We start from the raw sequence: 21233 nt of genomic DNA on the forward strand, positions 1-21233 counted from the left end.
GTTAGTTTGTCTCATGCTTCCATTCCTCGGATAGATGATTGGGAATGACCTATATCATAATCAATCTTCTTTTTATTATTATTATTATTGTTATTATTGTTATTATTGTTATTTATTTATTTATTTTCCAAAATGAGACTTGGTAGAGTTATATGGGTTATAAGTATTTATATATATAAATGATATTCTTTTAAACACCATCCCCATGGGACAAGAATCTTCTCCATTTCAAACGAAGTATATGCTATCCATTTCATGTTAAGGGCCTATTTGGGATTGCGTTTGAGTGACCTAAAATTGCTTTTAACACTCAAAAAGTTCGTTTGAAAAAAAAAAACTCGCTTGGTAAAAAAATTAAAAGTGCTTTTAAGGGTCCAAAAAGCCTAAAAATAGCCAAAAAAAAAAAAAAACACTTTTGGCAAAAGTTTAAAAATAGAGCTTTTGCCTAAAAGCTCTTTTTAACTTAAAAACTCTATTTTTCAAACGCAATACCAAACAGACTCTAAGTTGGTCAGGATTTAAAGTTGGTGAATTTAACGGTATATTTAATGCTACATCATTTAAATTTTTTAAAAGGTGTACTAACATTGATATCATCTATATTGTTACTAGAGAGTTGACCAAACCCCTATGGACGGACTTGTTTTTATTTGTGCTTGTTGTTGAATCATAGGGTCCAATATTTTGCCCACCCTTCTATGAACAAATGTGGCATTTAAAATCATTATCGTTCAAGTATTTAGATAATAGGAATGATGTATGTGCAATATACAACCGGAGGCTATAAACAAATGTGGCATTTAAAATCATCAAGTTTTGAACATCTTTATAGTAAAATATCTCCATATAAGTTGGTTTAAAAATAGTAAGCAATGTATTTAATTTTGATTAGTCTTTTATGCGTGCTACCAATATATATGGATGACCATGACGGGAGAACTTGTGTGTACATATTGTCGTCCTGCAACACTGTGGTCGTACAAGATCCGATATGTGTACGATATAAATTTTTATTCGGATTTTAGGAGGAAAAAAAAAATTTGAGCCAACCAATACCTTTTGAGGCAAACATTAATAAATAAGTAAAAGCTCCTCGTTGCCTCTAGGATTTAAACAGGGTTAGAACTAGAATTTTAGGTGTGAGTAGGGAAAAACTAGAAAAAAGACTCTTTGAGTGGTAAAAAAATTAATTTTGAAGGGTCTATATCATATTTTAAGTTTTTTTGGGGGTCTATACTCCCCAAGTATACATGTAGTTCCACACCTAGCTTTAAAACTTTAGCTTTTAGGAAAAAATGCCCTATAGGCCCTTGAGGTATTACCTTTTACCAAATCGCTCTCTAAGGGTTAAATTTTACTGATTTATACTCCCTGAAATTCTGTTAGTAAATAGGTCATTTTGTCAACGTTCCTTTACTTTTTAAAAATGTTATGCCATATAATATCAAATTAAAAGTCAACACGTGTCACAATAACACAATTAGCATGTCTACCCACCTGCCTTTGGGGTGGCGTGCGGCCAACCCCTAGCCAGATTTGGGGGTGGCCTTCGAGGGTGGCCCACGAGCTGCCCTAGAGGCAGCTGGGGTGGCTGTGCGCCACCCCAATGGGCCGGGGGTGGCAACGAACCACCCCTAGCCACCTTATCAGACTATATATATATATATATATATATATATATATATATATATATATATATATATATATATATATTAAAATAATTGTTTAATTTTAAGGGTATTATATGTAATTTTTGTATATAAAGTTGGGGTATTTGAATCAATTTCAAGTTTTTTAATGTGGTTGATTGACGAAAGGGGGGTTTGGGGAACAAAATGGTAGTTTGATAGGGTCGGACAGTAAGGTTGTCAGTTCATGAGGGCAAAGTGACAATGCCTCGTAATTCATGGGAGGAAAATGTAATTAGCCCATAATAATATTATAATGAATTTATTTGCATATTAAATAATCCAACAAACATTACTGTGACACTATTTTTTTTTTTGTAACAATCTGACTTCCATTCAAGCTAAAAGAGATTACAACAACAAGAAAGATAGAAAGCAAATACAAGCTTAGAGAATACTCGATTCAAACAGACTCCTAACACCTCAATGAATTGTGAGGTGAAATCAGTCACTTGCGAATGCAGCCTTTGAAAGCCGTGGCGCATTTTGATGGGTTCAACCATCCAAGGTAAAAATACCCCTGATAACTTGAATCTAAACAAGCTTCTAACGAAGCTGTGAAGATCAAGAAGCAAAGAACCAAAGGAAAAAGAAAAAAGGCCTCCTTCACAACCATAGGGTTTGAAACCCAACCGATTCAAAAAGACCAAAAAAGATAAAAAAAGATCACCTACATAGACAAAGAGTCTGAAGCTCAACCAGATTGGGTAGATCTTAAAGCAACAACACAAGAAAAATACATAAAATAGCATAAAGAACTCAAAAAAAGCAGTTGCAGTGGAGGGACAGAAATTGCCCGGAGCGTGAGGCGCACTTGCCGGCATACTAGATCCACACGCAAGCGCGTGAGGGGCACACGTTGGCACGTGGCTGTCTGGGGAAGAGGCGGAAGGTGGCTCCGGGGAGTTGCGACGCCGGTGAAAGCGGTGGCATAGTGTGTTGTAGTCTGGGCCTAGTAGGGCTGGCAAAACGGGTCCGCGGGTCGACCCGTTAACGACCTGCGGGTACCCGCGACCCCGTTTAAGCAATACCCAAACACGACCCGTTTATTAAACAGGTCGGACCCCCCGACATGACACGACACGGGTATTTTCACGAGTCACTCGACACGACCCGTGAGACCCGTTAAAAAAATGTGCCGGGTCGACACAACCCAACACGACCCGTTTACCTGTATAACTAAAAAAATGATTTTTTGTTTTTTTTTTTGTTTTTGTTTTTAAATAAAATAATAATAGTTTTAATAATAGGAAATAAAATATTGGACTCACCGTACATAGCCCATGTTGTTGGGTTTGAACCAGAGAATTCGCAGCCAAGATAGGCGCCGGACGAGCGGCTTGGGTTTGGGACCTTTGGGTTAGCACCAAGCTGATGAGAAGTGCTATGGAGAAGAGGGTACTAAGCTGATGAGACATGTTTTTCGATGGGGTTCTTCTATGTGTATGGAGACTAGTGCTGCCGACTGCTCAATTTACAGTGGAGGAGCGGTGGTGGCTTGGGCCGTGGCTGCGTGAGGACTAAGGAGTGTAGGAGCGGTGAGAGAGAGAGAGCGGCAGTGGATCGGAGGAGCGGCAATGGTGTGGCGTGGGCGTGGGCCTTGATTGCGTGAGGATTGAGGAGTGAGGCCGAGAGGGTTGGAGGATTCTAGATCTAGAGATTGAAGGAGACGACAGTAATCACAGTATACGTTTTTCACTTTTTCCTTTAGGCATTAAAAAAAAAAAAAAAAAAAAAAAAAAAAAAAGAAAAAAAAGATAAACGGGTCTGGCGGGTCACCCGCGGGTCGACCCGTGACACGACCCGCCAGACACTCATAAACGGGTCATAAACAGGTTGACCCGTTTATGACCCAAACCCGTTTAATGTAAACCCAAACCCGCTAATTTCGTGTCGTGTTCGTTTCGGGTTGTCGGGTCGTGTCAAAATTGTCAGCCCTAGGGTCTAGCAGAGAAAGGAAGATCTGATTTTAAAAAACTCAATCTTCAAGCCTTCGCAGATCCGGCCGACAACGCGGTGGAGAAGACGACAGGTGAGCAAGGAGATGTGGCCGGCGAGGGAGGGGAGCTCAGACTGCTGTTGTTTTATAAGGATCTTGGATAAATCTATAGAGAACTCTAGAGAGAAGAGAGATTTCTCATGAAGAGATAATCCCAGCAAAAAAAAAACAAAAGGTTGAAGGAAGTAGATTAAAAGACGAGGAGGGAAACCATAAGGTTGACCCTCTTCCTCTCGCTCTGGTTGCTGGGAAAGGGGTGTTTAGAGGAGAGAGAAGAGAGCTTTTAGGGTTTAGGGTTTCGTTGGAAAGAGTTACTGCGACACTCTATTGGTTAACTACCGCTAAACCTTGGGAAATGGGAACAATAGCATACTTTAGCTAACAAAGAGGAACCGAAACTCGAAGATTGTGAATAATTAAGGGTTCATTCAAAATGTACTGCTTTTTTTTTTTTTTTTTTAATTATTATTATTTTAAAAAAATCTCAATGATGTGTTATGCTGATGTGGTATGACATGACAAGCTAGTGTTCAACACTAAGTAGACGTGCTAAATGTGCTAATGTTACCTATGTCGGCTTTTAATTGGGTATTACGTGGCATGGACATTAAAAAATTAATGGAACTATGATAGAAGAATCTATTTGATAATTATTAGAATTTTCTAGACTAAAAGTCAATAAAATTTAAACCTTGAAGAGTAATTAAACTCATAAACTCTTTTTCCCTTTGTTTTATGTGATAGGAAATGAGTATTGCTTCTATCGGAGCCCTTCTTGTCAAGAAAGGAACCAATTAATTTGAGCATACACTATGCTCACCCCAATTATATATAATCGAACCACACTTTTTGGTCAATATTGTATGGTTCCATTCCAATGCAATAAATAGGCCCTTGACACTCGATTTGTCAACAAGACTAGACCGTGCCTAGGCGTAATGTAACATTTTAATTGTAATTTTTTATAAATATTCTGGTTGAATATTGTTTGCATGGCAGAATCAGAATGGTTCTCATTCCTTTTGGTGTTAAGATAAGCTCTGTAATAGTTTGGGGTTTTTTAAATTGAATAAATAATAATTCAACAAATATCACAAATGGGGACGTAGCTCATATGGTAGAGCGCTCGCTTCGCATGCGAGAGGCACGGGGTTCGATTCCCCGCGTCTCCATTTTGTTTTTAGCTATTTTTAATTTTTTACCACTGCTGATTCAATCTCGAATATTTTTCTTTTCTGCATTTCTTTGTCTAATCATCTCATAAAGCGACTTTATTTGATTTTTTTTCAAAATTATATATATATATATATATATATATATATATATTGTCTAAGTCTCCTTTTAATACAATTTGAGTTGTACAAGCAGTTACGATTAACAGTTATTGGCTATAACAGCAACCACCTTGGGCGGTTATCAATTTTTAATAACCGCAAGCGCCTAAGCAATTGGCTGTTAGGGGTTATTCAAACCAATAACCGACGGTTTTATAACATTTTTTTTAGGGCACTGATACAAGGCACGCGGAGTGCGTGGCACACCCGTGCAAAAAAAATTTTTTCTTTATTGTTTTAAAAAAATTTTGCACGCGGCGTGCCATGCTCTTTTGTTTTACCCTCTTTTTTATATGGGTTTTTGAGTTTTTTAAGTGTTTTGGGCCATTACTAGACCTTTTTTTTATTTTTTTTTTGCTTATTTTAAACGTTTTGAGGCAAAGTGTTCACAAAAAGATGAAATGAACATGCTGGTTTTTAGGCCAGGCAATTTTTTTGAATAAGGCTTGGCCAAAAACATCACATACTACATTATATTTCACATACATACAGTCATACACGCCAAAACGACGCCATTTTGGATGTTATATTATAATTATTATGAATATAAAATATATAATATATATTATTATATATAAGGGTAGGCGGTTAGCAGTTTTTTATAACCGCCTACCAAAGCGGTTGACGGAGATGTTATAACTGCCTCATTTGAACACCCCTAATTGCCTCACCAGTGAGAGAAGTTGGGTTAGAAAGTAGGATTCCTCTTTCTTTTATTTTACAACCAATATTCTTATTAACAAAAAAAGAAAAAAAAAAAAAAATCTTTTGAGTAGTGGGGTTAGAAAACATTCCTTAAGTTCATACATATGCTGTTCAAACGCATATCCTCACGTGCATACATGCTTTATTAATCCTATTAAAAATACATACCAGTAGCAAGAGAAGAAAACTGTCCTAAAAAAACATGTCGGCCCGTTGGATATAATTCAGGTAAAGATGATAAGGGTCTTCGTAAACAAATTTTGTAAGTGTATGGGAACAAGTACTTTTGTTCCATACTCCTACAGAGCAATGCTCATTAAAAACAAAATAAAATAAAACAAAATTATATCCATTCAAATTTGGATACAATGCACACAAACTGATAACCGTCCATCAGAATAAACAGCAGTGATGTATAGTTGTAGACATGTCTTAACATGGGAAACATGATAACAAAGGTTCATCTTAATATGGACTTTTCGAGTTTATGTACATAGGAGCAGAATTCTAGAACAAGAAATGGATTAAAGCTGACAATATGAGAAGATTACTCACAGCCACCACTGGCAGGCTCAATTGAACTCAAAAGACCATTTCCTCTCAGTTGCATACAATGCTCCTCTGCATCAGCTTGGGCACAGATGATTACCACTGCCATGCCATTATAATGAGCCTCTTGCATGATATTAACTGCATTGTCAAGGGTCATTGCAGGGATGACCTTCATTAACACTTGGACAACATACTCCCTCTTGTTGAAGTTGTCGTTATGCAGCAGAACACGGTAAGGCGGGGACATTTTCCTTGATTTTCTGAAAGCCAAAGTAATGAACATAGTTGAATCTTCTCTTATCATCTAAAGAAAAGGATTGTCATCCCTATCTTAGCATGAATTCTGCATGAACTTAAATGATGTTAAGCAAATATAGTTAATCAACAACCTGAAGGCACAACCAGAGAAGAAAAATGAAAACGCCTGCAAGGATTGTTAACTGTATGGTTTTTGGCTATTCTGTGGTCAATTTTATTTATTAAATTAGACAATTCGAGCAACAATTAACCATTTGCAATTATAGTTTATCACTTTGAGGTTAAAAAATGCATTAGCTATTCACCCCAAAAATATAAGGGCAATTTCATAATTTACTTCTTTCTACTTTCAGTGGGAAATTCCCATAGTTCCCTTCTTTCTACCACTAAAATGATGGTGGTATGCTCCATGCTCCATCTCTTGCTCTGGAGCACTGGTAATTAACTTAGGATTAAAATTGTAATAATACGGTAAAGAACAGATAACAACTTACAGAAGTTGAGCCCCCAAGAGAAATGCAACTCAATTAAGAGCAACATGGACAAACACAATGGAAAAGTCAGGATTTATCTCGGGAAAGCAAAAAGAGAATGTAAAAATAGGAAACTAAAATTAATTTTGACATGTTAGAGAGTGAATGATGAGCTGAATAACTAGTTCAATTTGGTTTTGAATCAATTTTGAAAAGCAAATCAACTCCATTTTGAAGTGATTTCAGTATATGCAATCAATCTAGACTATATATTGTAATAAGCTTTTAATATACATGCATATAGAAGTTGAGTACTGACAAATAAGTTACAATGTGTGTGAGACTACATATATAATTTGAGTTCAAATTAGATGTAGCGAAGAGCTTGCCTTAAAAATGAGTGTCGTTAACATAATAGGATGGAAGATGGATTTGCATATTATACAAAAAGGGATGCCAAAAAAGATACCTTTCTTTGTGTTATATTTGTTCAATCTTACAAGTTAGTTTTGGTGGTAACTAGAAAAAGAGAGGGGAAGAAAGCCAATAGAAATGGTGAAGAGAGAAAAAGACACAAAATTTACAGCATTGAAGCATCTAGGAGAAATAGAAGTACAAAAAATTTGAGGAAAGAAAACCAAAATTCAAAACCTAATTTTGTTGGAGCATGCATACTCCAATTTTGAATGAAAATTATCTACTAAATGCTTAGGTTTTTTGGATAGACATATGACAGATATTCAATTTTTGGTAAATTTAAAATTAACAACTTGTGGTTATGGCTAATTACGAATTATCTTTTCATATTTGGGAAATTGTCATTAAAACTCTATGTGGTTGAAGCAAAATAAACTTGTCTAGTTTCCATCCCCATTGACAAATTCCCTTATATGACATGTAGATGTTATGAGAAACACAAAATTTAGCCTCACTTGGCCCTTGTAATGGACGAGAATAGTGCTGTTTTTCCACAAATCAAGAACAAAGTTGTCTTGTCACCTTTTCAAGGAAACTTCAAGCTGTATTGAGCTCCACCTAAGGGCTAAGTTTTTTGAAGCCATGAGGTGCACATTATGTGGGAGAACCCATCAATTATAATGGAAAATATGACGATTTTATTTTTCTCCACACAATAGGAAGGTTTAGTGACGGTTCTAAAAAATAGGAAAGGAAGATAATTATAATTATCCTTAACCACAGGGAGGTAATTTATAAATTAACTTTTAATTAAATACTTATGTAATTATAATTATCCTTACCACAGGGAGGTAATTTATAAATTGACTTTTAATTTTTATATACTCCTGTACTGGACTTGATTTGTCTTTTGCATTACTTTTTTTTTTTTTTTTGTAAGTATTTGTCTTGTGCATTATGAAAAAACAAAAAGAAAAAAGAATAAATAAAAACCAACAGTTCCAAAGTTGGAAATATATGAATTACAAAAAAGAATATAACACATATCTATGATCCTAGTCTTAAGTCTAGCTCAAAATCAAGAGTACATATATGTGATAACAAAAAATGCAACCACATATGAGCAGTTAATGTCTAATATGTCACAAATCCAGACAATCTAAAATCTAAGTCCTGACTTACCTAAATCTACTCCAGTGACACCCAATTACTTATCAATCAGCTATTACATAGTTATTTCCTAGATGAAAAATGACAGACAGGAGATCCCCCATGAAAGAACAAGATTAAAAACATATATATATATATATATAAAATAATAAAAATAGATAGTACTTAAAGTATAAAAGCTACCCTATCTGGGAAACAATCTGCCTCTGTATCAGATGACAAAGGGGTTGAACAGAACATACCCGAAAGGTTGAGAATCTAACAGCGTATAGGCAGGTGAGCATATTACTAGTCTCGATGGTATAAGCAAGAGAACAATAACAGAAAGATTTACACTTTCAGTAGCTTCTTATACAAGTCAGACAAATGTGCAGTTTGTAGTTTGAGAAATGTGCAAATAGATGTGTTGTGATCCTAGTGGGGCCTAATTTGGGGTATGAGCACTAGATTGGGTCAGCTAGTAGGGAATAGGTTTAAGGACCTAACTTTCTGCGTTCTATCAATACTGGAGCTTTTGGTGTATTGATTAGGTACTTAATATTTAACATCAAGAGCAGACACCACGTCATGTTTTCGAATCTCGAAAAAGGGTGACCTATGAAAAGGGCTACTTGGTGCTTGAGTGAAGCTGCCGCAAAAGTGAACAAGGCTACCAAATTCAAAGTGAAAGCTGCTACAGAGTAGGCCACCATAACATCGTCACAAAAGCGTGGTGGATTGTTATGATCACGGTGAGCACGGTGAGCCCAATTTGAGGTATGGGAGCTAGATTGGGCCAACTTAGTATGGGATAGGTTTAAAGGCCTAATTTTTCACATTTCAGCTTTTAGCATATTGGTTAGATACTTAACAAGATGAAGAATTAAGCTTCCAACCGACTTGAACGACTTCAAAACAAGCCAAGGGACCTCCAGAATTGGATTATTTTTATTTTTATGTGATTAATAATTATCTAGTGATCAGTTGGTTAGATGTGAGAGCTGAAAAGTGTGAGAGATTTCATAAGATTGCAATTTGCAAGTGCTTAGGCATACTGACACAGTTCACTCATTGAACATTTCATATTACCTCAAGTCGAACTCAGATTCACGGCCAGGTGTCGTCTTCTCAATGGTAGGCTTTTCCAGTAACCCGCCACCTTTCCCTAACCCAGCGGCGGACACTGTCATCAAAACGCTCCGGTTCGTGCATTGCTTGTAAGCAGAGTACTTATCCCCTGCGCAGGGCCACAAGCCATAACAAGAAACATTCAATTATCTCATCCATAGCCAATTCAAAATCTTAGAAACCAACCAATTTCTGCATGAATTTTCCATTCAGAAATCCAATTGAAGCAACAATTGAAAGAGAAAGAGAGAAAGAGAGTACCGGGTTTGGTAGGGTTGAAGACGTGGTTCGGCGAAAGAGGGACTCGACTGCACATAGCAGTTTCCATGGCCGCTCTCTCTCTCTGTGTGTCTCTCTTCTCCACCACAACCTCTTCCTACCGGTCCTGCATTCTGATTTTCTATCGATTTATTATTATTATTATTATTTATTTTAATTGAAGAAAATGTGGTGGGGGAGAGGAGTATATAATGTGTGTGTCACAAGCGCAAAGGAAAATGTGTGCTCGCAAATGGACGGCCAGACGTTCATTTTAAGTCGCTAATGTGTTGACACGTCACGTAATCAGGAGTGGCTGTACAATTGGATCCTTGTATGGTTGGAATGCAACCGAATTATTCAACGGAGATATTCGGGTTTGGGCCCCACTCTCTCCAGATCTTATTATTTCAAGCTCACTCTCTCCCTCTAGTTTTAGGTGGGAGGGTGACTTGGTTTTTTTTATTAAACAAAAATTCCCTTTCCTTTGAGCTTCAGCCTTCAGCCATGGTCTATGCCTTAGAAGAAGATTATTTACTTCTTCTTTAATTAACATGGTTCTTATTAATTTTATGAAAATAAGAATCACACGATCATTATTAGTTTACAATCTATATATGTCAAATTGAAATTACAGTTTTAATTGTAAAATTCATCACCAAATGTTGGGGCTCTTTCGTCTAATCTTGAAGCTTAAATATTGTTGGCTTGTTGGTTGGTATATGCCGAATGGGTATGAAGATTTAGTACTAATTTTCTGCTAATTGCCCCTTTTATCAAAAATAGGTGTTGAAAGAAATTTTCTTTTACTGGGTGAGGAAATTTGGTTGATGGTAGTTTTGTTTTTGTTTTTTTGTGTATGTCTCAAATATTTCTTTGTTGTGTAAATCCTTAGACCATCTGTAATGGAGAAAGTTTATGCTTTATTTTTTGTTCTGTTTTAGCCAATGGAACGAATAGATGCTTTATCGGTTTACCCTCTCCCCTCAAAGTTTAACCAATTTTTCAATTTGAACCCAAATATTTAAAAATTTATAATGTATCATCACAAAGTTACAAAATGTTGTAATTTGACCACTCCGTTACCCAATTCCGTCTTCTCAAACGAAAAGTCGAACATGAGCGTGGCATGTCATAATTTTTCTCAAATCTTCCTATTTTGCCCCTCATTTAAAAAAAAAAAAAAAATTGACCATTTGGGGGGTCGCTGGCCACCCCCTTTGGCCATAGGATGGCTTGGCTACCCCCATTTGGCCGGATTGGGGGTAGATCCGGCCATTTGGGGGTGGCCTTGGCCATATGGGGGTGGCTTGGGTTTGTGGGTGGTTTCGGCCACCACCATTTGGCCCCTTGTGGGTGGCCGAACCACTCCCATGGGCCGTGGGAGGCCACCCCCATGGCCAAAGGGGGTGGCTACAGCCAACCCCAATTTTTATTTTTATTTTTATTTTAAAAATATAAGGGGCAAAATGCGAAGATTTAGGGAAAAATTATCACGTGTCGAACATGTGTTCGACTTTCCGTCTGAGAAGACGGAATTGGGTAACAGAGTAGTTGAATTGCAAAATTTTGTAACTTTATGAGGGTACATTGCAAATTTTTAAACATTGGGATTCAAATTGAAAATTGGGTCAAACTTGGGGGGAGGGGGATAAAGTGCATTTTCTTCTTTACTTTTTTACATTAATATTACATCAACTCACTTTTATGTTACATCAATCAATTTTTTTCCTCATTTAAATTTAGTTGGCAAACACTCTTTAGCAGCCGAAAAAGGAGAAATGAAACATAAAAGTGTATTGTGGGTGGTATATCATTCAGTTAAAAGTCTTCTTACATGGATTGAGATTATTTGGTGCTTATTTGTCTAAATTTCTAATGTTTCTATTGGTTTGTAGATTGAGATTCGCGTAAAGCCAATGGATGGAAGGACACAATGTTACAATTTGTTTTCTTCCATGTTTAGTGATGGGAAAATATCCTTCACTAAGGTCCAGTGGGCTGCGAAATCCTAGTCCAGTAACAGAGCTATGACTTAAGTCCTGGCTAATATAACCCAAAGTTGATAGGGGCTCAGCCCACGAAAGTCATTATTGGAAGGAAGAAAGATATTGCCAAAACACGGTCACCTGGGAATGGGTCACTCGGGGATATATTCCCGAGGCTGCCGATCCCTCGGTATCCTAGGAATTATCTTATTGCTGTCATCAGATACACTGGACAAGCCAACTTCTAATACTCAGTGATTGAGTATTATTCAGTTAAGGACTCCCTTTGATGGTCATCTCCCATTAAGTTATAAACTTCTCTCATGATTATCCTATGAAGATAGTGTTAGAGTTCATAAACAATAACTACTCTTCGCCATTATCAAGTTACAAGACTCGGATAAGATTGTCTCCAGGATCGTATAAAAATTGAAGATAGAGTTCTAATCCGGGTAAAACTATCAACCTATTTATAGGTCAATCCCACGGTATCAACGACATGCTGAATTATTCATAGCTTACATACACTTTCTCAGAGATCTTATTTGAGTATCAGAGAGAGATTACACTCAACACATGGCACTTTCTTTTCGTGCTTACCTTGTTTGCCTTTTTTAGGTTCGAGCTTGGAGAATGTGTTCATACCGTACAAGAAATTGTTCTAAATATAATTTTAAAAAGAAAAATGAAAAAACAATAATTAGAAAATTATCTTATAATACAAATAATAAAAAGACATGGTCTTAGTTTACTTCTCTTAAAAAATTAAAGATGTGCTTATACAAGCACTACATATTAAATATATTTATAATGCATTTTATATATGATATTGTATTTTCAAAGTTAAGTATTACAAAAATACATAATACCAGGAATCAAGCATGTGCATTGCACGTTCCCTCTAGCTAGTGTTAATAACAAAGCTGGTAAGTAGCAGGGGTTGAGATGGCAACCAGTAGAACCATACACTCCAGTAAAATATTAATTAAAAACAAGACTGAGATTGTAGGCTTTAAGTCAGCTGGGACCATAGGCTTCTAATAGCAAATAAATAAGCTTTATATGGTGGGAGTGTCGGCTCCAAATATATCCGTTAACTGAGTGTTGGCTCTAAACGAGTGGAATGAAAGAAAATAAATAAGATATCATTCAGCATTTAATTGTCATTGCATCCATCGTGAGATTTTCTTTATTAATGTTCATAATAAAATTAGTAACCTTTATATTATTGAAACCAATTTACTCACTTGTTTGCCTGTGTAAATATGGTACTTCCACAATTACATAGATCTTATTGTAGCACTTGCAAATTTGGATGACTGGGGCAATCCAATGGGTGTGCTTGAAGGGCTTTTCTTGAGGTGCACATGGACCTCAAGCTTGTGGAGTTTTGACTTAAGTTAAGTCAGTCGTGTAGATTGTATTAATGTCTTGTTTTGCATGTTTTAATATTTTGTATAAACAATAACATTTTATTTGGAAATAATTTATATAATGAATTGGAAGTTATGATTTTTTTTGGAGGTCCATGATGTCTAATAGAGGTAAAAAATTTATTAGTGTATTTTTTCTTGTGTTGTTATAGTAATAATGTAACGTGTGAAATTGATATTTCCACTTGCGCCTTATTTTAAAATGCGGGGTGTTACATCAAAAGAAAGTCAGATCTGAAAAATATATAGTCTTAGAAATTTTTTCGTTTCCGTCACGACAAGGATTACTCGCATCGTGACGAGCGGCTAGGTTTTCATCACTAAGTCTCTGACATTTTACAAGTTTTGTACGGAGGATATCATGACGGCATTTGAACGAGCTGTGCATGAAAATTGGCTGAGAACTCTCTATGGCTTCCCGTTACTGGTCTGTCGTGACGAGCTTGTGAACGGGACCAGGCATAGACCACTTTGTGGCTCTCCGTCACTTAATCGTCTTGATGTGCTTGGAATCAAAAGAGGTTGCGACTCTTTGTGGATTTTCACCACTTGTACGTCGTGATGGGCTTGAGAATGGGAATGCACAGAAACTCACTAAGGAACCTAAAACCCTTACAATGTCATACCAAAAATACAAGGTAATGAAATAAAAATACATATAAGATTTGCAAACCAAATGTAGATAGACTTTTAGAACTTAGCAATCTCCCCCTTGAGCCCTCTGGTGACAAAATTTACCATGACAAAAACTCAACAGAAATACAAGGAAAACAACACCAAAATACAATCCCACCCAAGTTTATCAAACCACAACTAAACCAAGGTAGATCAATTGAGTCATATACCTATTTTTTAGAAATTAATAGCAAACCCATCAAAAGCATTGAGATTAAGAAACTAACTCACGTACAATGGGTGTGGTAACATAAGACATGCATGAGTTTGAATTTACAAAACATCGAAAGTCAGTTAAGAGTAATTAAGATAAACAGAGAAATACATAGCTGAAACAAAACTCAAACTGTCACAGGAAACCACAAAGTAAAATACACAAACATAAAATGTTAACATTTTTAAAACACACCACTCGACCTCCAAAGAATCATTCCCCCCTCAAAGCGATCATCTCCACTTCCTACTTTCCAACACACATCTCCCCATTTTTGTCACAAAGGACAAATGAAGTAGCAACACATCCCCAAATTACTCCCCTTCCCTAGGAGTGGTATCAATGGGTGACTTCATGAGGGTCCTGGCCATCTTGAAGTGGAGGCTAAAGTGGTGCATGACAATCTCTAAACAAGTCCAGAAATGTTGAGGTAGAGATAGAGTGGTCCTGTTACGTGAATGATTGTCAACACATGGGGATAGATGTTAGGTTCCGAGGGAACCTAGACCTTAAATTCTAAGAGAATCTACGCCTTTTAGATTTTAAGGAAACTTAAAAACCCTTTTTCAAACACAAGGTTTGGGATTAATTTTGTGATTAATTTATTAATGAACTTGATGTTTTTAAATAGACAATTACAATGCATAGTGAAAATAAAAGATTAAGTAAAATAAACTACTCTAATGATAATACTTATCTCTAATATTTAAATTCTAATTCCTACTTCTAATATTATCTATAAAGATGACATATTATCCTAAGGTTTTTTAATTCTAAAATACCTCTATTATTAGACCCCTAACATTTACATTCCATTCCCCTTAAAATGGAACTCCTACCAATCTTGCTGGAATTCGTTTGCCCGGTAATCAATTGATAATCACCACAATGACCAAACCTTTGAGCTTTATCAACTTTATGGCTGCATGTAAGATATTCTTAAAAGTCTTCATGTGGCCTCCCTAGTTTTAAGCCCAACTTTTTTGTTTTTTGTTTTTTAAGAAACACATCAGGTATTTCCATAAGGAGAAATGCTAGGGGTCAATAAGTTCCCCATATTTGACCCATATTCCCTTACAATCAACCATTAGATTTGTAGACTTAAGTAAATCCCACATAAGTCAATAGTGGACCCCACAAATCTAATGGTTGATTGTAAGAGAATATGAGCCAAATATAGGGAATTTATTGAACCCTAGCATTTCTCTTCCATAAGCGAGATGTCTCCAACATCTGTTGTTGTCGCTGGGTCGTGGCTTTGCCAACACCCTTGTTGTGCAAAAACACACGATCACAATTACGGCTAAATAAAGTGAGAGCAATCACACACAAGATAAAACCAAGATTTAAGTGGTTCCCTCAATGTGAGGTACGTCCACTGGCAGAGGCGATCACGAAGAAATTCACTATGAAAGATGGAGTACAAAAATATAGTAGAGAAAAAAATCACTCAGACCCAAAACCCCAATACACCCAAATCTCACTATCACACAATAGAGATTATTCTCAAAAAGGAGAAAACAAAAGACAGGAATACTAACTCTTCTTCTTTTGCTGGGATACGATGGCGGTTGGTCTCTATTTCTTTTTCTCTCCCGCAATAGCACACCTTTTCTTTTTCTCTCTTATTTTGGCTCCTCCAAAATCAAGAAGAAAACAGGTTTGGTGCTCACTATCTTCGCACTACAGCCCTCTTGTTTTTCTCTCTTGTCTATCTCTCAAAACCAAGAAGAAAACACACTACCCACACTACTATTTCTCTTGTGCGGCGTTTGCTGCTGTGTAACAATAAAAGACTAAAGCTAGCCTTTTATAAGGTGCTAAGGTCGGTCAACTTCTCCTTATCAAAGAAGTACTACAAGTCCAAACCCTTCTAGGAGAAGTAAACCAAATCCATCACGTGATAGTAAAACCAATAGAAGAAGGAAAAAGGAAAAACACCAAAACCTGGGGCCCACGGTATTTGATGGGTTGCAAAAGTCACATATGCCAACAATCTCCACCTTGACTTGAAACCCATCAAATCACAACAAAACGAATCTCCTTCTGATGCCTCCGCCCAAGCCCCTAAGGGCTATCACAATCCACAAGTGACACTCAAGTCCAAGCACCTCTTGAACTTGAGCATAGGACTTGGTTTAGACAAACTACCATGCTTCTCTGCCAGTCCTCTTGGCCACACAACTTTCTCTGTTGGCTCTTTCTTTCTGTAGACCCATCTGCACCCTTTAGCCTTCTTTGCCTTGAGCAATTCTGTCGATTCCCAAGCTTTACCTTTCTGTAGTAACTCCACCTCTGTCGACATGCCATTCTGAACAGACGATGAGACTCCACTACTAGCTGTCAGAGCAAAGGAAACCATGTCCTCAAATCCATACCTCTTCGGTGCTTTTCGATCACGTTTCTCTCTGCCTCTTGCTAAAGAATAAGGCTCTTCTTGGTGCTTTGAATCTCTTGACGATTCTTCGTCATCACATATGTCCTTGAGTGAACACTGTTCATCAAGCTCTACCTCCACGACCTGTTTCCCTTTCTGGCTCTCAGTCGATGCTTCACTCTCACTCTTTCTTAACATATAGGCCTCATCAAATACCATGTCTCTGCTAACAATCTTCTTCTTTGAGACTGGATCCCAGAGCCTATAGCCTTTAACACCAGATTCCAAACCAAGACAAATACATTTTCTTGACTTTGAATCTAACTTCGATCGTTCTCCACTCTGCACATGAACGTATGTCGGACAACCAAATATTCTCAACATAGAATAATCAACCAGTTTACCTGACCATACTTCCTCTGGAATCTTGAAGTCAATCCCAGTGGCTGGAGATCGGTTGGTGACGAAGCATGCATAATTAACTGCCTCAGCCCAAAAACTCTTTGGCAATATTGCACTTAACCTCATACATCTCGCCTTTTCCAACAATGTTCTGTTCATCCTTTTGGCAACTCCGTTTTGCTGTGGAGTCCCTCTCACTGTGAAGTGACGAGTAATGCCTTCTGTTTTGCAGAATTCCAAGAATGCAGTGTCTTTGTATTCTAACCCATTGTCAGATCTCAGATACTTTACTCTTCTTCCAGTCTGATTTTCCACCTGTGCCTTCCACTGCTTGAAGATAGTGAAAACCTCTGACTTGTGCTTCATAAAATATACCCAGACCTTTCTTGAGAAATCATCAATAAAACTGACAAAATAATGTGCACCTCCGTTTGATGGCACCACCACTGGTCCCCAAACATCTGAGTGAACATAGTCGAGAACACCTTTGCTAGTATGAGATGCCACCTTAAAGCTGACTCTTCGTTGCTTCCCATATAGACAGTACTTGCAGAAACCCAATTTACATGACTTCACACCTTTTAACAAATTCCTCTTGTGAAGCTCAAACATACTACGCTCGCCTAAATGACCAAGCCGCATATGCCACAAAACTGTGTTATCATCATTTGGTTCTGCTGAGGTGGACACTGCAGCTCCACCTGTAACTGTGTCCCCGAGTAACTTATACAAATTGCCAATTTTCTTGCCTTTCATTATCACCATAGCACCTTTAGTTATTTTCATAACTCCATCTTTGGCTGAATAACCATAGCCCAAAGAATCTAATGTGCCTAATGAGATCAAATTTTTCTTAAGGTCGGGAACATATCTAACATTAATGAGTATCCTGACAATCCCATCAAACATCCTGACTTTTATGGTACCTAGTCCAATGGCCTTACACCTAGCATCATTGCCCATTAGCACTGTACCCGCATTACAGGATTTAAATGTGTCGAACCACTGCCTATTCGGACACATATGATATGAACAAGCAGAATCCAAAACCCAAGAGTCTATGAGAGAATTTTTACCTGAGGAAACTGAAAGAACATTTGCGCTAACCTCGCTATCATCAGACTCACCATCGGCTACACTGACTGAATCTCCAGAACCTTGTCTCTTCTTATCTTCAAGATCTTGTTTCATTAGCCTGCAAAATTTTTTGTAGTGCCCTTTCTTATGACAATAATAGCACTCCACATCTTTTGCATCTGACCGAGATTCTCCACTCTGTGCCGATCGTGACATAGACCGATACTGCTTACCTCTGCCATTCTTCCCCTTAAACTTATCTTTTCCACGCTTTGGCTCAAATCGTGCCACAAGCCCATCAGCCTGATCATTGACAGGTTTTCTTCGCGTCTCATGTGACAAGAGAGATCTTGTTACCTCTTCAAACGCCAGAGTCTCTTTCCCATATAACAATGTTGTAACCAGGTGATCATAAGAAGGGGGAAGCGATGCCAACAGAAGTATCGCTTTATCTTCTTCTCCAATCTTCTCTGCAAAATTCAATAATTGTGTATTCAACATGTTGAACTTGTTGAGATGCTCCAGCAGATCTGTATTTTCCTCCATCTGTAAACCATATAGCTGCTTCTTCACGTACAGCTTATTCGTCAAATTCTTCGCCATATACAAACTCTCCAATTTCTGCCAAATTGATTTTGCCTTTTCTTCATCAATCACATTGTGAATGACTTCATCTGACAAATTAAGACGGATCGCACTGGCAGCCTTCGCATCCATCTCTTCCCAAACATCATTCTCCATCTTTTCGGGTTTCTTCGCCTTTCCCAATAATGCCTTGTGAACTCCTTCCTGAATCAGCAAATCCTTCATCCTTCTCTGCCAAAGAGAGAAATTATTCTTCCCATTAAACTTCTCCACTTCAAACTTGGTACTCACCATATTTGCCGTCAATTTGATTTCTCGAACCTAAGCTCTGATACCACTTGTTGTGCAAAAACACACAATCACAATTACGACTAAATAAAGTGAGAGCAATCACACACAAGATAACACCAAGATTTAAGTGGTTCCCTCAATGTGAGGTACGTCCACTGGCAGAGGCGATCACGAAGAAATTCACTATGAAAGATGGAGTACAAAAATATAGTAGAGAAAAAAATCACTCAGACCCAAAACCCCAATACACCCAAATCTCACTATCACACAATAGAGATTATTCTCAAAAAGGAGAAAACAAAAGACAGGAATACTAACTCTTCTTCTTTTGCTGGGATACGATGGCGGTTGGCCTCTATTTCTTTTTCTCTCCCGCAGTAGCACACCTTTTCTTTTTCTCTCTTATTTTGGCTCCTCTAAAATCAAGAAGAAAACAGGTTTGGTGCTCACTATCTTCGCACTGCAGCCCTCTTGTTTTTCTCTCTTGTCTATCTCTCAAAACCAAGAAAAAAACACACTACCCACACTACTATTTCTCTTGTGCGTCGTTTGCTGCTGTGTAACAATAAAAGACTAAAGCTAGCCTTTTATAAGGTGCTAAGGTCGGTCAACGTCTCCTTATCAAAGAAGTACTACAAGTCCAAACCCTTCTAGGAGAAGTAAACCAAATCCATCACGTGATAGTAAAACCAATAGAAGAAGGAAAAAGGAAAAACACCAAAACCTGGGGCCCACGGTATTTGATGCGTCGCAAAAGTCACATATGCCAACATGTTTGCCACCTTGCATCGATGACCCAGTATTGCGGGTGGAGAATGTGTTCAGAAGGCACACCTGTTTTAGACCTTGTGAGAGGATTAGAAATTTTGCGAGAGAATGAGATGAACGTTTTAGAGTTGTACAACTATGCTTCTGCTCTGTTTTTCTTTGTTCTAACCCTCACCGTCTTCTTCCTCTGTCACCCAAGCCACTTTGTCTCCTCATTCTCTAACACATAATCCAAGCGTTTCAGTCGCTTCCTAGGTGGTCGTCCTGGAGGTGGGTTATTTTCCTCCTTAGCTAGGAACTTTAGTTTCCACCTTGGCTGGATCTCCGTCTTCGCCAGTGGCGGAGCCACATGTGGGCCAGAGGTGCCCGTGGCCCCCCCAAGAATTTTTTTTTGAAAAAAAAATAAAATAGGTTGATCATCAATTTATTGAGAAAACTGAAAGCTGATTTGTGTTTAGTTTATGGTTTTTGTTTTTTCTCAATTGGGCCCCTCCATTCTCCAAAAAGAGCTCATTTGTTTTTTTCTTAAATAAGGCCCAATTCATGCAGCTGGCCCCTCCATATTAAAAAAAAAAAAAAAAAAATTTGTTTGTTGCTTTTGGGCCTTTGGCGGCTGCAGCCTGCATGGTCCCATATTATATATTAAAAAAAATTTTGTTTCCCCTTTTCTCAAGTCTTAGTTTCACGCACTGACGCACCTTCCTCTTCTCCCTCTCTCTGGCTCTCCCCCTCACCTCAGTGACTCAGTCCGACAATCCCTCACAATGCTCTCATTTCTCAAGCCTGCAGGTCTCAATCGCTCTCTCTCATAGTCACAGGCAGTAAGGCTTTGGAGATCAGGTGGGTTTTGCATTTTTTGTTCCTTAAAATTTATTTAGGGTTAATTTTATACATTTAACCTTGATTTGTTTTCCTCCTTAAGGCTTAATGGGTTATGGGTGTCATGTATTTTCAGGACAGAAAATAGGTGGTCATTGGTCAGATTGACAGATTGGATTGGGTTCATTGGGAGCTTGGATTTTTACCAGAAACACTGAGGTAGGCCGTAGGTATCCCAAGAATTTGCTTTTTTAATTTTTTTTTTTTATTATTATTTTTTTTATTCTGATTCCTAAAAGTGTTATATTGCTGCCGTCATGCTGTGTTATGATATTGTTTAGTCTCTTTGGCTCTTTAGGCTTTGATCAAATTAAGAAAAAAAATTGAATAATACATGTTAGTAGTACCCATTAATCATTATAAATAGACATTAATTTGATGTAGAACAATTAAACAATACGGCAAAAATTGTAGTATAACTGAAAGTCTGAAAGCTTGAAACTTTAACTGAGCGAAAATTGTTGTTGTGTTACTGTTTAGCCTCTTTTGGCTTTGATCAAATTAAGAGAATAATACATGTTAGTGGTACTACCCATCATAAATAGTTGCATTTGTTCTATATCGGTAATGTATATTGGTAATT

At 37.5% G+C, this 21233-nt stretch overlaps 1 protein-coding gene and 1 non-coding gene across 2 annotated transcripts; one reads left to right on the plus strand and one right to left on the minus strand.

Moving 5' to 3' along the window:
* Positions 1-4786: 4786 nt before the first annotated feature.
* TRNAA-CGC (transfer RNA alanine (anticodon CGC)) lies at positions 4787-4859 on the plus strand. The gene has a single exon. It is a non-coding gene; the product is annotated as a tRNA-Ala (tRNA).
* A 1260-nt stretch (positions 4860-6119) lies between these two features.
* Positions 6120-10112, minus strand: LOC132183576 (Ribosomal protein L12/ ATP-dependent Clp protease adaptor protein ClpS family protein). The gene is made up of 3 exons (XM_059596902.2): positions 9965-10112; positions 9665-9812; positions 6120-6538 (listed from the first exon to the last, which is right to left on the minus strand). The coding sequence occupies exons 1-3, from the start codon at positions 10029-10031 to the stop codon at positions 6274-6276; spliced, it is 480 nt and encodes a 159-aa protein (XP_059452885.1). The 5' UTR covers positions 10032-10112; the 3' UTR covers positions 6120-6273.
* Between the last annotated feature and the right edge of the window lie 11121 nt (positions 10113-21233).

This window comes from Corylus avellana, chromosome 7 (genome assembly GCF_965113065.1).
Source record: "Corylus avellana chromosome 7, dhCorAvel1.hap1.2, whole genome shotgun sequence".
Lineage (NCBI taxonomy): Eukaryota > Viridiplantae > Streptophyta > Magnoliopsida > Fagales > Betulaceae > Corylus > Corylus avellana.